Below are 16,707 nucleotides of genomic sequence, written 5' to 3'. Positions count from 1 at the left end.
GTGTGGTGTGAGGTCAGCAGACCTCTGGGGGACTCAGGACAAAATAGACATGTCTACCTGTCCCACCTACATCAGCTCCGGAGGCAGCCTGCTCTCAAGAGCCTCCTCAGCACCTGGGCAGGAAAGAATTTCCTGAAAGGAGGTTCACCAGGCAAGTGGCCCTGAAGTAGAGGTCATGACAAGCAAGGGGTCACAGCCCGGCTTTATCATCTATTGTGATGCTGGACTTCTATCCCATCTGTGGACCAAGCTGTGTCACTATCTACCATAGGTGGCTATGCTCAAGTGCAAGAACGTCTGTGAGGTTTTGGGACAGATTCACCACTGGTCAGCCAGGGCTCTACCCAGGTACATGTGGACCCACAGTGCTGGCGTGCATGTGACAGAAAGGGCAAATCTGAGTCCACAGCAGTGGACTCCCACCCTGGCTCACCTTCTGGGCCCCCGAGAAAGCGTGGTAGAAGCAGGACACGTAAGTCATGATGGCCTTCTCATCTGGCCTCAGAGTGCCCACAATATCTGCGCAGAGAGAGAGAGAGAAAGAGAGAGACAGGAGAGAGTGAAAGACGCAGGAGGGAGGTAGCCAGCTGGCCCAAGGCTCATGCAGGAAGAATAGTGCTTGCTCTGGACTGGAAGCCAGTGGAGCTCAGACCTGGGGGAGATGCCCTGCCAGTGTGCAGAAGGGCCATCAGGCTCTGAGGGAGGGGCCTCCTGTTCAACCAGGCCACTGAAACAAACTAACTAGACTGGATGAAGCAGTTGCATCTGGAGCCAAAAAGTCAAAAGTTAAGCAACTGTTTTCCGAAAGCCTGAACCATGTCACCTGAACTACCAACCATTTTTTCATAAACTCTAAATGATGTTGAGCTCAATAGTGCACACCTGTAATCCTGGCATTCGGGAGGCGGAGGCAGGAAGAGCTAAAGTTTGAGGCCAGCCAGAGCTACAGAGTAAGATCAGGTCTCAAAAAGAAAGAGTCAGGCATAGCGTCACACACTGGCAATTCTAGCACCGGAGCTACATGAGACCCTGTCTCAAAAAACAAAAAACCAATCAAACAAAAAAGAACTGGAGGCAGACAGGAAGATCACTGAGAGTTCAAGGCCAGCCTGGTCTACATAGAAAATCCTAGGATTACCAGGATAGCCAGGGCTACATCAAGATACTGTTTCCGAGAGAAAAAAAAAAAAAAGCCGAGTGGCAGCGGTGGCGCACGCCTTTAATTCCAGCACTTGGGAGGCAGAGGCAGATGGTTCTCTGCATTTGAGGGCAGCCTGGGCTACAAAAAGAGTTCCAGGACAGCTAGGGCTACAACAGAGAAACTGTCTTGAAAACAAACAAAAAGAAAACAATAACAAAAAACCCAAGTGGTCGTACATGCCAGCACTTGGGAGGTGGACAAAGAGTATCAGGACTTTTTATAGCTGGTTAAGCTACACGAGACCCTGTCTCAAAAAACAAAAACCAATCAAACAAAAAAGAACTGGAGAGATGGCTCAGCAATTAAAAACACTGACTGCTCTTCCAGAGGACTTGTGGTTCAATTCCCAGCAACCACATGGCAGCTCACAGCCATCTGTAACTCTAGTTCCAGAGGATCCAACACTTGGCCTCCCTAGGCAGCAGGTACACATGTGGTACACGGACACACATGCAAAAAACAAAAATAAATAGATTTAAAAAAGGAGAAACCCCTAAGCTAAGCAGAGGCCTCCCAGGCCCTAGAGTGAAGCACAGCTGGACGCCTTTTGCTACTCTGCTTTCCAGTCCTTGTCCTCTCCCCAGGCCCCTCTGCTTCCACTGCTTATGTAGCCTTTACCTGGCAGCCTCTGCCTTTGGTGAAGCTCCTTTCCAGCGGATGGCCCTGGCTACCAGTGGACCCAGCAGCCTACCACACCACCCTGTCCCCTGGCCTCCACTGGCTCATCACATCACATGACCTGTCTGTCTCACCTACTAGGAAGTAAGCTTCCTTGAATCAGCAGGAACCTGTGTCCTCACTGCCTGAACAGAGCCTGGTATACAGTAGGCACCCACAGACTGAGCAAGGACTAGATAGGCAGCAATGCCCAGGACTGAGGGAGCTGGCTTCCAGTCCAAGAGAGGCCACTACCGTCTGCAAGAGAAATGAAGTGAGCGTGGGAGGCGAAAGGCAGCAGCGGCATTGGGCAGTGGCGGCGAGGAGGGCTGCCTGGCCCTGCCGGTACCTTCTGCGCTCCTGAAAAGGCATGGTAGAAGCTGGACACATATGTCATTATGGCCTTCTCGTCGGGCCGGGCTGTGTTCACGATGTCTGTAAGTGAACAACAAGGGTTAAATGGCCCAAGCAGGGGTGAGGCCACTTGCTAGGACCCACAGGCTCCCAAAGCCACAGCTAAGCAAGGGGAAAGCCAGTTGGGCTCAGCTACATCCTAACCTCCCCCCATGGTCTCAGTCAGGAAAGACCAAAGCTGTGGTAACTGCACTGGAATGAGGCCACTTCCTTTCTCTGAGAATGGCCTCAAGGGGCAGCAGGACAGTGAACTCCAAGGGCCACCAGAGGCCAGAGACATGGGTCTTGCCTGGAGGTGGTGCTGGCTGGGAAATGGAGCAAAGCCGGAAAAGGAAAAAACAACATTCCACTCTGGCGGACTCCAGACCCCAGGCCTTCAGCTGGTCAGGAGAGGGGTCAGGGTTGTTCACAGGAAGCCAGGGGCGGGCCTCTTCAGCCACCTTGCCCGCTCTGTGAGTCTAGACAGTCCATGATCCCAGAAAAGCCGACTCTTTAAGCACGGCCCTCTCTCCCTCTTCTGCCATTCTGGATGCATCTGGCCACCTCTGGCTCATGGTGCACTGCTCTGGCCCCCTCAGGTTCATCCGACCTTTCTCCCTGGCTCAGCCAGTTAAAAGCCCCAAGGTTTTCCCCAGGCTTGATGAGTTGCGCAGCCCAGGCAAAGCTAGGCCCAGGAAACACGGTGTTGACTGAACATAGGGAGGCACTCACCCTCAGCATCCAACATCTTGGGGATATCAAGGTATTTTTCAGCCACTTCAAAAGCATTGTTCAGGTTGGTGACGGGATCATCCTGGGCAGACAGGTGGGAGAAATGTAGAATTCCATCAGGAGCAGAACACATATCACTTGTAAAAGGCAAAGGGCTGGCCTGAGCCAGGAGAGCCCTGAGGAGCAGGGCTGGAAAGTGTCTTCGGAATTCTCATCCCTGCGTGCTCTACACAATTCCTGCCCAAAGCTGGCTGTAGGTGTGGTCCAGGCTTGGGAGACCATGGTGTGTGTGTGTGTGTGTGTGTGTGTGTGTGTGTGTGTGTGTGTGCGCGCGCGCGCGCCAAGTAAGAACATACATGTTTCCCTCTCTACAACACCTCAGTGCCTACCCCAGACTCCACTGCTGCAGGGTTGGCCAGGGCCTGCTCAACAGGCCTGTTCTGCTTCACTTCCCTCACCACTTTGCTGAGGCTAGCCTCAGTAGAACCCCTGTTCCCACCACACTGAAGCAGGCTAGGTACATGTTCTCCCCCAACACTCCTGATTGAGTTCTCTCAGGCTCCAGGGCCCTTCCCCAACCAGAGCAGCCCAAGAGTACCATCATTCCGCAGCAGCTGTCTGGGCCCTGAATTCTGCAATCCCATTGGCCTAGTGTGACACAGGTGGCTGGCTGCTTTAGACATGGTTCCCTGTCTTTCCCAGGAGGCCAGGCTTGCAGCTTTGTGTAAGCAAAGAAGAGCAAGATTGCACAGGAAATGGTGGCCTCCTGGAAGGTTTGAAACTCCCTTCTTCCCTCCCCCAAACAGAAGAATGCTTCTAGAATCCAGAAGGTCAAGAAAGGGGGTCAAAGGTCAAGTAAGACAGGTTCTAAAACAGTCCAGCCAGCTGCAATGCCCATGGAAGAACAGTGCCCGAGGGTGTCCAGGAGGTGAACGTCAGCCACCAAGCTAGTGACCAGGAAAAAGCTAGCATGAGGTTCTCCCAACTTCCGTAGCTGGGCAGAATCCAGGTCACATACCTTCCTCAGCTTGTCATACTCAATCAGCTCAGGCCTGTGCCGGTGGATGAGGGCATTAAAGGCCAGACCATCCTTCCAGCTGTAAGAGAAGACAAAGGTTATGAGGTGGCTCCTTGCTGCCTTGGGAGCGCCTACAGCAATGATAAATCCCACACACAGAAGGCTCTGCAGTGTGCGGCAGGCACTGCAGGGACATGGTATGCCAGGGTAGCTTTGAGCACAACCTCAGAAGCCAGACAGGCTGAGAAAAAAGTGTACTAATTTAGCACTGGCAGTGTGGCCTTGAGCAAATCGCAGAACCGTGTCCTCAGTTGCTGTGCCTAGAAAGTGGGGATAGCGGCAGCAGCTATCTGAGAGCTGCTGTGAGGATTTGAGGTTTCACAGAGCCTTACATGTGACAAGTCCTGGGTGTCTGCTGACCAACGAGACGGCCGAAGTAGCCTGCACTGCATACAAGGGCTCATTAAACAGGACAGGCCCGCACCAGGGGACACTATGGGAGCTGGGTAGGATCCTGAACTCTGGCTGACCCAATCATGGAGGCACAGGCAAGGGGCTGGCTACATGCCTGAGTGTTGGATGGACTGAAGTTCTCTGGAGCAAAATGATCCCTACAAAGTCACAAGCTAGATTAGGCACGGACTGGTTCCTTCCAGGATGGATTTCTGTATCACCTGCTTACTCCCCATCTCCTCACTGTTGGAGACAAGCAGCCCAACCATCTGCATCTGGGATGCCTATGGTCCTCAGCTGGAAGGGCAGGTGAGCCCTGCCTGCGGGGAGCCACTGCTGGGCCCCCCAAGTGCAGGAGCAGCAGGCAAGCTGTAGATACTTACTGTTTACTCAAGAAGTACAGTTATAGTGAGTCCACTGCAGACAGCAGAGGAAGCTACACTGGGCAGAGCCACCAAGGGAACTATGTGCTTTCAAGGACAGAGCACAATGAGAAAGGCCCTGACAGCAGCATGGGCCGCAGAGAGGCCGAGGACAAAGCAGGGCCCTGTGGATCCTGTCCCAGTGGCTTAGGTGGTAGAGTCATGCACTGACTGAGTTCAAGCACACCCCAGGTAGACAATAGCCTCCGGCTGCTCTGGCCTCACAGGGCACAAACTCTGTCCACCTCAGTTTATAGTAATTGTACCTATCCTCTGCCTCCTTCACCACGGTAACAGCAGACCACTGGCTGGGCGGAGTTTTGCTGGCCTTAGTCGATAAAGAGCACATTCTCTGAGGTTAAACACAGTGGCAATCTATGCACTGGTCCCTTTTGCAATGTGCACACGAAGAAAGAGCCTGACTGTGGCCTCCGAGAGCCACTCTGCTTAAGGAAGAAGTGCTGGCGAGCCTGCAGCTCTTTTAAGAACTTTACAGTCTCCTCTCTGAACAGACTGTCCATGAGCACACAGGGGCCTATGGCAGGGCAGGACTTATACTGAGGCTTGCTCTATCACAGAGCGAAATGAAAACATGAGGAAGGAAGTACCTGGATCCCAGGACAAGCAGGGTGCTGCCAGGCACCTACCTGATATGAAAGTTCTGGACGTTGACATTTTTGTATGGGGCTGTCTTTCTCTGGCACCAGAGGAGGAGCCCTTCTTTGGCAGAAGTCTCTGCAAAGCACACAATGACAGAAAGATAAGGTCAAGCTTAACCCCACAGACCAGGGCTCAAGCTGGACAGTCCTTTTCCTCAGGTATGGGTACAAATGAAACCCCAGGGAAAAGACAGCAGACAGCAGACAGCAGCAGCAGCAGCGGCAGCTGCTCCCACTCTGGATGTGGATGGATCTCTGCCCATCCAACTGCCAGCACACAGAGCTTAGCTCCAAGAAGCCTCGTCACTGGGGCTATCCCAGAAAGTAGCAAGGACAGGACCTGAACCTGTCCCCATCCCTGACTAGCCTGCTCTTAGCCACTAGGCCACATGGTGTGGGAGTCCTGGAGACTAGCCTCAGGCTGTTTACAATAAGCCCCCAGGTGCCATCTTTTCCTTGTGGGTAACTAGGCGGTCCTTACACTGGGAGTCCTACAGGAACATATCTACCCTGGTTACCATGGTGACCTAGCACCCAGGAGCCCCACCACACACTGGCCTCGTAGCCCACAGTGGCTAGTTGGAAGTGGCAACATTCCTGGATGGCCTAAGCGGTCCAAGACACATCCCTCAATAGGTATGTGGAGCAGAAAGAAATAGAAGCCAGGTCACCAGGCTATACATTCTGGTCTACTTCACGAGGAGAACATGAGGTTGGTTCAAGAACTTGAGGCCACAAAGCACCAGTGTCCTGGTGTAACCTGGGACCAGGAAGGGCTGTGGAGAGATGGGCCCCAAGCAAGCGTGGAAGCATGGAGACAAAAACAAGAGTTCTTTCTTAATTCCCCCGTCCTGGGAGTGTGAAGATGCCTTTGCCATGGCTTACCTTCCACAGAGATGTCTTGGATGGCGAACCTGAGGATGATGGTCCAGATCATTCCCAGGGTCATCTTTGCATTGCCATCCACAATCTCTGCACAAGGGAAAAGGACAGAGGAAAAGCAGGTTGTTAATGAGAGCCAAGCTCCTTGCCTTACCCCCAGGCCGAGCTTTAGCAGGAGGAAGCAATGAGTATTCTCTAGACACTAGTACTATCCTCGAAGTCCCCAGGCCTCTGTACACATGCTTCCTAGTCACAAAGGCCTCTTCTCCACTGCCAGCTCGTAGGACTGCTCCTCCCAAGATTGTCCCAGGCCTGTGGTCCTCACCTCACACTTGTCATCCACTGCTGTGCCAAGATTCCACCATTATGTGAGTAGCCTGCACTTAGGGCTAAGTAGGTCTTTGCTCAGCCCACTTGTTATACTAACACCTACTAAGGACCAGCCACATCCTTTCTACCACCACCTCTTGCACAACCAGACAATGCTGCCTCCTAGTGACCCTACAGCCTGCCCGTCTCTGTGCACAGTAGGTATCCCAACTTAAAGCTCATTTACAGCAGACAATATTAGGTAAGCAGTCTACGACTTGAGCTCTAGGGAAGGCAGGGGAATGGAACGTCTGTCCTTGCCTTCCCAGGATTCACAGCTATTGATCCAGATACCAAGCAGGGTTACCTGCCCACTACAGCATGGGGACAACAGCTCTCCCCTCAGAAAAGCTAAGCTAAGCTTCAAGAGGGCTGGGTTCCTTCAGTCAAGGGACATGCCCCACCCCACAGCTGACACAGGTACAGGCTGGCCAGAGTTCTGGAAGGAAGAGGCATGACACATCCACCAGTGGCCTCTGTGCTTCAAATCACCCTCTCCTAACCCTGAGGAAGAAGCCATGTCCCTTGACTGCCAGACCATTTGAGGGGCCAGGAAACAGGGCCAGGGCCAGCATTCTCGAGGCTGCCCTCTACCCTTTTCTAGACATGCATGTGATGGTCACAGGGATTGGGACAGAATCACTTAGGACTTGAAGAGGGAGGGGCGTTTGCAGAGCGGGTCTCTCCTTCTGCCCTTCTGTGTTTACAGATGAGTCTCAGAACGAAACAAATGCAGCTGTGAGAGTGCAGGGCTGGAGCGGAGCCCGGAGCCAAGACCCGTGAGAGGACAGAACATCTCTGGGCCTGACTGAATTGGGGGTTTGGTTTTTTAAACGAACACCAAACTACCTCTACTGTGGCATGCAAGGCTTGGCACTCCTCTTCAGAGGTCCCAGGCTGGGGCAGGGCCTTGGAATTCAGAGGTGCACATTCTGGCCTAGAGTCCTGGCCAAATTCTCAGCCCTGTCATTAATGGCAATTAGTTTTCTTTGTTTTTCTAAAAGCTGGGACAGCATGAATGTCAGGGCAAGAAACTGCACTTTGACTAATGAACAGAGCTGGGAGCCCCAGCTGCTGGCAGCCGCTGGGCTCCATGGTCCTTGTCTCATCCAAAGGTGCGTGGGAACCCAACTCCAGGGCCCTAAGGAGCTGCTGTTCTAGGGTGGGCTGGCCTAGGTTGGTGGCACAAATTTGGGAGTTCATTCAGGAGAGGGATCTTGGGTGTCCAGGGTCATGTGCTCAGTCTGTAGGGCTGGACCAAAGCCTAGGGGCTGACCTTTGACCTTGTATATCCTGTTCCAATACCCTGCTCAGGTTATTAGCTCCCTTCTCTCCTTGTATTTCCTTCTACTCATATGGAGTAGGCAGAGGTGCTCTTGGCAGACAGAAACCAGGTCATGTGTACAGGGTCCAATTGCAAAGATGCCTCCTCACCCCTAGTGCATGCTAGCTTTTGCTCAAGGGTATAGAGGCTGTGGATCCTCCATGCTATCAACGGCAGTAGCCACTGTTGATCACTATTGAGAAGGTACTGGGGTTTAAGTGCAAAGCTTTCTGTAGTCAGCACACAGAAGTCCTGCCTGGGAGCCCAGCTTTGTGGGCACCCACCGCCGCTCACCTTCTGCCCCAATAGACACTAGCTTGACTCCCTTGCTGGCGATGAAGTCCAAGGCCTTGTTCACATTGTTGATCTTGTGCACTCGCATCTTGCCCCGCTCTGGCTTAGGCAACCGCTCCCCTGAGAAGAAAGGTGGTGAGAGGCCTTTATAGCTACCCAAGCCCCTCCAGTCCTACCACACAGGCTGAAGCGGTAGAGCTGCAGTGAAGGGCGACATGCTCCTCCTGGTGGCAAGGAGGCAGCATGAGCGCCTGCTGGGACAGGATGCAGTGTGGGCTGCACAGTGCTCCCTGAGCCTCACCTGAAATGACCTCCAGGAGAAGCATGAGTTTGAGTCCATCCCGGAAGTCCTCATCGATGTTCTCAATCTGAGTTCCAGCCTTCCGTAGGTGGGAGTTGCACCAGGCTGTGAAGGTCTGGAGAAGAGAACAGAGAAGGATGGAGGGTGAACCAGCATCAGGGTCTCCCCCAAGTAGTACTGACCCTGAAGCCACCCTCCATATACATCATGCCGTTAAGACAGCATCTCATGTAGCCCAGGCCGGTCTCAAGCTAGCTATATAGCCAAGGATGGCCTTGGGCTCATAGCCCTTCTGCCTCCACCTCCCAAATACTGAGATTGCAGAAGTCTGGCACCACATACAGCTACATACAGTTCCCCGCTGATCTTAAAAGTGATCCAGGCAGGCAGTTAAAGAGTACACTGAAGCCTATGGGAAACATGCCAGCCACACAATCACTTGGGGGTTAACTTAAATGTGGACCCCAATAACAAAACTACAGAAAGTAGTTACTGCCTGCTGTACCTGACTGGTAGGCTCTAGATGCTACAAACAGTTGGACTGAAGAGTATAAGACCTCATTCCCAGGCAGACCCTAGTCCAAGAGGGCATAAGTTCTTTTTTTGTTTGTTTGTTTGTTTTGAGACAGGGTTTCTCTGTGTAGCTTTGGAGCCTGTCCTGGAACTCGCTTTGGAGACCAGGCTGGCTTCAAACAGGTTCTTTTTTTTTGTTTACCTAGCACCCTGCTAAGGGAGGACCTCAGCTATGACCTTCCTATTACTGGTCAGATATGACTCGGGCCAAGACTGCTACTGGGTGAGCAAGGCATTCTACAAATCAAGGCTCACTTGTCCTTGGAGCTGAGGTAGCCTAGCAGCCAAGCCCTCCCATTTAAGGCCAGGGCTTTGAGCCCCAATTCTGTCCCACAGTTTGCTGTCTTACAGGTCCAACACCCGGCCTCTCTATATGGCCCATTCTTTCAAATCCTGAGAACTGGATGTGCGTTAGGGGTGGCTGTAAGGTAAGAGGAGGGCAGTCATATCTGAGAAGTTCTGAAGATCAGGTGGAAGGTGAAAGTATGTGTTCTGGAATGGAGGGCTGCAGTCCCAGACCCCACCACACTGCAAACAATGGCAGAACACCCAAGTGCAGGGCCACTCAGCGCCTGCAAGCTGGAGCGTGTTGTCTGTGCCACAGAAGCGACTCAGATCAGTTAACATCAACAAGCCCAGGCGTCTTCTGGGGAAACTGGCCCTTTCCCTCCCACAGCACAGTCTGGGAAAACCCAAGCCTCTGCTTCTCCTAGGAGCCCCCAGAACAGAAACGGGCAACCCGCCAGGGACATGCAAGAGCACATTCCATGCCTGGGGTGTAAGCAAAGGCCACACGGGGTGCCAAGGGCTTCTATGGAGCCTCTGGCCAAGTATCATGTGTTTTGACAACTGCCGTCAGGCCTGCTCATTCAGAGACTCCACACAAGGCGCCTCCCAGACAAAGATGCTGCCTAATTAATATGTCAACCTACAGCAGGGACTCAGCAAACGAGGGAAACCGGAGTGGCAAAACTCAGCCACTCACACTCACCCCTGCTGCCACGTAGAGGTCCTTGTCTGGAAGACAGAGACCCCCCCTTGTGCTTGCATACTGCTATTTCTCAACTAACCATGCCTCCGCCTACTTTGTGGCCTTGCAATGGAACCAACACTTACTCATCACTCAAAATGCAGCCCATGTGGGTGTGGTGGTACATGCTTGTAATTCCAGCACTCAGGAGGCTGAGGCAGGAAGATCATAGTTTGAGGCCAACCTAAGCTACAGAGCAAGAATCTGTCTCAAACAAAACAAGTCAAACCAAAAGCAGCCCACAGTACAGCTCCCTCAATGTGCCACTCAGACAGGCCCTCTGTGCAGTGGGCATCAAAGCACCTCTCACAGGCTCTGACAGCTGTCTCTTCTATCATCCACTGCTGCAAGCTCCTCCAGGGGAGGGACTCCAGAGCAGGTTTTCATTTAGCTGTTTGCAGATCCCCTTCCCCTCCAGCCTCATTTCCCTTGCTTCCTCCTGGGAGCTCTGAATCCAGACAAACCAGGTCAGACCTGGCTGTAATTCTCTGAGACAAGTTTCCCAACCTTTCCTAACATCCATTTCCTCTTCTGTAAATGGCAATGAAGGTGCCACTGGGGCTGTGAGCATTACAAGGGCCCTAGGTGAAACCCTGCACACTAAGAGCACGACAATGCTCAGTGTCTCCTCCTTCCCTTGTTTCAGGAACCCAGTTTATCCCTTCCACAAGTACCTGCTGTGTTCTGTCCTCCCAGGATGCAGGCACAGACCATAGTGCTCATCAAGCAGCATTTTCTACCCACTTCTCTATCTTTATCCCCACGCCCTTTCGGATGGGGTGTAAATGAGGGTACTAGCCCCTCTCTCACTATGTAGCTGAGGCCAGATTTGAATTCTTTTCATTTTGAAGGCTGGAAGAGGGCATTGAATTCTGGAACTGGAATTATACACAGTTGTGAGTTGCCATATGGGTGCTGGAAATTGAACACAGGTCCTCTAGGAGAACAGTCAGTGCTCTTTACTGCTCAGCCATCTCTCCTGCCTTAGCTTTGAACTCTTGATCATCCTGCCTCCACCTCCCAAGTGCTAGGATGGCAAGTGTGAATGGTCTCCTACCTTACCGGGTTCTAGCAGGCACACAGCCCACTCTCCTACCACATGTGAACTCTGAGGAGAAAACTGTCTCACAGCCTTATTGTCCGACACAGTAGGCAGGTACAGCAGTCAGAGGACGAGCTGGGCCATAGGAGCGCCTGCCCACTACATTAAAGGCCTTGGGTTCGATCCATAACGCTGCTAATTACAAGAACAGAGCTCAAAGGAATTGGCCCAGAGTACAGTAGCAGACAGGGCTGAGCATGCCGGGTGTGTGCTCTTGAGGTGTGTGCAAGATGTGGCTGGACCACAAAGTGACCAAGTCACATCTGACAGCCCGAGCACGTAGGAAGGCAGCTCCCTGGTACTCTGATACTGCTCAGAGTCCTGAGCAAGTGTCTGAAGGGTGTCCCTGCTTCCCCGGGCCTACAGGGGTTACTCCAGCATGCTGTGGAAGGAGTACAGATGAGGGTCTCAAGGCCAGCTTCTTGAGTGTTTGCTCTGTGCAAACAACGTCACCCACTGCAGCTTGTCTCCTGTCCTGTAAGATGGACGGATCAGAACCCACCTCCTGTAGTTGCTCTAAGGATTAACTATGGAGAAAGGCACATTAAGCATCTGTCACGGGCCTTGGCAGATATTCAGTGCCAGGTGAATCATATACACTGATGGGTTCCTCCCCTAAAGAACCCTCAGGAAGTGTAGGATGTCCTCTCCTCTGTACAGGTCCTTGGCCTGCTCCTGCAGTTTAGAGGAGAAATGAGACTGCAGGAGATGATGAATAAATCCTAGCAGCCAGGTGCAAGCCACCTGTGCTCACAGGGGCCGCCACACTTGCCCTTGAAACACTTTCCATCTTTCTCATATCCTCTGGGCAGTAAAACGAGGTAGTCTTGCCTCTGCCACTGAGGCAAACTGCCATAACCTTGGGTAAATGAAAAAGATGAATGGGGACCATAATCTCTGCTAAGATGAGGATTAAAAAGAGTGATGCAAGCCAGTCACTCGGCCCTGGGCCTGGCCTGTGAGGTTCTCAATGTCGTGCACACGCCAAAGGCCTGTGGTGGCTGTGCCGTGTGCATCTATCTTTCTGACTGCACAACACAGAGCAGGCGCCAGGAAGACATCCAGCAAGAGGATAGGGAGGTGCTCCTTCCTGGCCCTCAAGTATTCCAGGGTTGTCTGCTGGTGTGTGGCTCTCCTGTCCTGAGTGGAGGGCAAGAACAGTGTGCTCTCAGGAAGCCACACGGGGACAAACGACTGGAGTCACTACTGCTCCGTGCAAGACTAGCAAGGGGGTTAATTGGAAAAGGACATTAAAAATTCATGGGTTTTTATACTTGGTTACAAAAATAACCCTCTGCTCAGATTCCTCCTCTCCCTCCCCAATTCCGACTAGCACTGTGGGGTGGATGACATAGAGGGTGGTTTCTATAGCTGGAGGCCTCAATCCATGTGCCCACCCCAACTTCCTCCACAATGCACAGTTCCCAGGCCTGCTTGCAACAACCCCGGTGCCTGGAGTCTGCCATCTGCTAAGTGTCTCTAGGCCAGACCTGTGAGTGCCTAGCAGAAATCAAACACTGACAAAAAAATGGCCATGGAGGCTTTACTCACAAGGCTCAGGAGGAAGGTGGACCTCTGTGAGTTTGAGGCCAGCCTGGTCTATACAGAGTTCTAAGACAGCTAGAACTATGTAGAGAGACCCTGTCTCCAAAAAACAAACACAACAATCAAAACAACAACAACAAAAAACTACAACAATAACAAAACCCCCAAACCCAACAATATCTGATAGAAGTTGAGTTGGCATACCCTAACCCTAAGCAGGGCCAATACATGACCAATCCAGCCACATTCCATATCAAACACACCTTAAGAGAGGGGGAACAACAACCATGGCAGATGCATCACAGCCAGTTTACCGCTGGCACCACCCCACATGCCTGTCACATACCAGCATCTCTGTGCTCACACCATTTAGTGAAGGTTCTGTTACTGCTCCTATTTGACAGGAGAGGAAATGGAGAGCATAAAGCTGAGGCAGCTGCCCACACCAGTCATATCCACCAACCTGAACTTGCAGCAGGTACTGAGGCTTCAGAGGCCCCTCTAAACACCAGAGCTGCAGAGAGTTTGGCAGGTGTGTGTACACATGTGTGTACACAAGTAGCAGCTGTGAGGAAATCACAAAGAATAAGAGAAATGGGGACACAAACCTGTGCAAAGGCCCTGTGTCAGAAGCAGCAGAACTCACTTAAAGAAAGGAACAAGGAATGATATTGGCAGAACAGCTTCACAGGGTCTTTCAAAGATCATATGACTGCTGCAGTGTGCATAAAGAGCAGGAGACCTATATGTCATCAGCAGGAAGAAAGGAAAAACTTCCTTCCGGTAGAAGGAGGGCAGAGAAATCAGTGAGGCATGGCATGACTGAAGATGCAGACCCATGGTCTCAGTCTTATCAGGGAGGGACCAGTGTCAATATGGGTCGTGTAGCACTGGGCTGGTGCTGGAGAGCCAACAGACTTGATCAAGAAGGTGCTGTCCCTGATGGAGAAGGTAAAGCCCTTTTGGGGTGGCCATCCTGCTCTCAGCCTGTCAGAACTACCCGAAGAGGAAATCACCCCATGAAGGTAGCCTTTCCTGGCCTTTGGCCTAACTTGGGAGGAAGGATGTGGGCTGTACACCTTTGAGAACGCCCGTGGAAACCTACAGGATGAGTCTTCAGAGCTTGCCTTGCTTGCAGCAAGCTGGAACCTTCTCTAATTTTAGGAGGGCTAGAGGCAGGAATGGAAAGGGCCGAGAGGAAAAGAGAAGCCTGTGTGCTGGCACTGGTCAGGTGCTAGGCCAGTGGGGGCTGGGTGGGTGAGTTGAGCAGCCTCCGTGTGGACCCTGGCGAGGGCTTTCTGCATTGTCATGCTTTGGTGTTGAGGGAGGGGAGAAGGCTTGGCATCATAGGTCATAAAGTCCTTCCTGTGTCACAGGGACCCACCCAGCCACCAGGATGTGGGGTGGCTGGGTGAATGAATGATGGATATTGTTTGGGAGGTGACTTAAGCGGCCAGGAATGTGGCAGCAGAGGGCTTTAATGAGCCTTTCATTGATGATGATGCCTCCCCCCAACCAGAGAGGTGAACTCCCTCTGGGTTGTCCCTGACAAGAAGCACACACTCCCAAAGCCAGTGGCCAAGTGAGGCAGCAGGCTGTGAAGACAAACTCAAGGATGGCCCTTGACAGGATGCAGTCGGCCCAGCTGGATGAGTCCCTTCCATTTTCTTCCTGACTTCTCAACACAAAACCCATTCTTTGCACTCTGCACAGGACAAGAAGCCTTGTAATGTTTGTCTGGACTTAGACGGGCTGTGATGCGTCCCAAGGCTAAGGCACACATGCTGGCTCTGACTCTAAGGGACAAAGGGGTTTGGGCCTAGCAGACACACCGCACATGTGGATTCCATCAACTTCTCACCCCCTCCATCCGCACGTGCACCGCCACCCACTCAGCAGGCCAGTCTACTGCCTCACCCACAAGGCTGAACTGCACTTTTCCTCGGCCCAGGCAGAGCACCCTAGGGTCCTGGAGTTTCAAACCTTATCTCTGAAATACCGTGTTGGGTGTGTTGGGTCTGCGGCTCCACTGGGGCACCAGCTGCTTTGAGGGGGAAGGCGATGTCCCACCTCCTGCACCTTGTCTGCTGTGGCCTCTGACAGTGCCCATGGCTCCTGCTTCCATGGGTCCTCAGGAGGGACATCCAGGGCTTGGACATGGGAGAGGCAGAGCTATTTATTTCTAGGGTAAAGAACTACCTTTCTTATCGCCCATCTGCCAGGCCCCAGGCCAGGCTGGACCCAGGGAGAGCTTTTCAGTTCCTGAAAGCAGAGACTGCTTGTGGGGCCCTGGGCCTCCTCACCAACTATAAAGGTGCTTTCAGGGCTCAGCCTCTGGAATCTAGGTTACCAGCTGCCCAGGCAGAGATGATCACTTTGGCTAGTCTCTGAGGCCTCTGAAAGAGGTTGTAAGATTGTACCTGTGAGTGATATTGTAAAGATCCATTACCGCACCAGATCCTGGAGGGGATGGAACCCAGGGGCCACAGTGAGACAACAGCATGCTCATGGTCACTCATGGGAGGGGAGGGCATGGCAACATGCAACACATACACCCCTGCAGCACAGGGAACCAGGACTGCCACTGCTGCAGGGCCAGGACACTGAGCCTGGCCTAGGCAGGGGCAGAATGGACTGTGGTGTGACTGCCCCATAACAACATAGCTTAACTTGAAGCAATTACAGTGAAATATGGCATGCTTCTCATGGTCTGGTCTTTAGTTGCCTTATTCGGCATTTTTCTCAGCCTACATGAAAAAGCTGACTTCCCCTTTGGAGGAGAGGTATAAATACTGCAGAGTGCAGTCGCGAGAGCATTCCAAAGGTCCTGCGTGTCTACCCTGGAACCAGCCCGTCTCCCTCCAGCAGCGGTGTCCCAGCCAGGGCCAATCTCTTTGAAGGGTGTCAGAGAGCACGCATGCCCCTACGGACTTTGGAGTGCAGTCTTTCCTCATGAGAATGCTGGCCTAAGGCTTTCTTCTGGCTTGTCACAGGGCTGGCTGTGTGTCAGCACTCAGAACTCCCTTGAAATGCCACCATCCCTGGAGGCCTTCCCTGAGGACAACCTCCACCAAGCTATCACTTTACTCTGTTTTATCCACAGCTTTATGATCAGAAATGATATTATCTGTTCACAAGCAGTCCCCACTCCAATGTTAACAAGGAGCTGAGGAGTCTGTCGCGGGACCCTCCTGGGAAGAATGGTCAGAGCTGGGCTGTTCATTTCAGCCAGTGTAGCTAGCACTTAACAGTTTCTCTGGTTTGATCCAGGTCTCTCTCACGCCATGTGTCAGAGTACAGTGCGGGGACAGCAGGCAGGCGTGCACTACCACATCAGGTGGAGATAAAACTGCTCCTTTACAGGAAGTCACAAAAACAACCCTGGAACTCTATGTGTTCTGTAAGCAAGTCAGGGAAGAAAATGCTGGTCTGTCACTCCATCGGGAGAGGCCGGCCTGAGCTACAGAGAAAGACTGTCTCAGAACAACAATAAACCCGACCCTCCACCTCCTGTAGAGATCAACAGAGGTGCTGTTCACTGCTCCAACAGCAGCACTTCAGAGTGTGCCCGCCTCAGCAGCCAGGCCCTTCTTTCTAGAGTTTGCCAAGTTGCTGGCTGTACCATCAAACAAATAAAGGAAGCTGGCACAGTGGCACGGGTCTATATTCCTGGCACTTGGAAGGTGGAGGCAAGAGGATCAAGAGCTCAAGGTCACCCCTGCTACACAGTGAGCGGTAAGACCAGCCTGAGC

At 52.5% G+C, this 16,707-nt stretch overlaps 1 protein-coding gene across 5 annotated transcripts in view; it reads right to left on the bottom strand.

Annotated features, from left to right (window-relative positions):
- The window catches only part of Actn4 (actinin alpha 4), a 78,442-nt gene that overhangs the window by 24,906 nt on the left and 36,829 nt on the right, over positions 1-16,707 (bottom strand). For 3 of the 5 annotated variants that reach the window (XM_037199609.1, XM_037199612.1, XM_037199607.1), the window contains exons 2-8: positions 8,706-8,820; positions 8,405-8,524; positions 6,421-6,507; positions 5,524-5,611; positions 4,002-4,080; positions 2,984-3,065; positions 2,208-2,293 (exon numbers count right to left, since the gene is read on the bottom strand). In XM_037199609.1, the coding sequence (XP_037055504.1) occupies positions 2,208-2,293; positions 2,984-3,065; positions 4,002-4,080; positions 5,524-5,611; positions 6,421-6,507; positions 8,405-8,524; positions 8,706-8,820 (657 nt within the window). Of the gene's footprint in view, positions 1-433; positions 520-2,207; positions 2,294-2,983; positions 3,066-4,001; positions 4,081-5,523; positions 5,612-6,420; positions 6,508-8,404; positions 8,525-8,705; positions 8,821-16,707 lie in introns of all 5 variants that reach the window. The other 2 variants (XM_037199593.1, XM_037199588.1) reach the window with 1 other exon arrangement.

Source organism: Peromyscus leucopus, chromosome 1, assembly GCF_004664715.2.
Source record: "Peromyscus leucopus breed LL Stock chromosome 1, UCI_PerLeu_2.1, whole genome shotgun sequence".
Taxonomy (NCBI): Eukaryota; Metazoa; Chordata; class Mammalia; order Rodentia; family Cricetidae; genus Peromyscus; species Peromyscus leucopus.
Note: the sequence above shows the minus strand (reverse complement) of the source record. Positions and strands in the feature narration are given on the sequence as shown.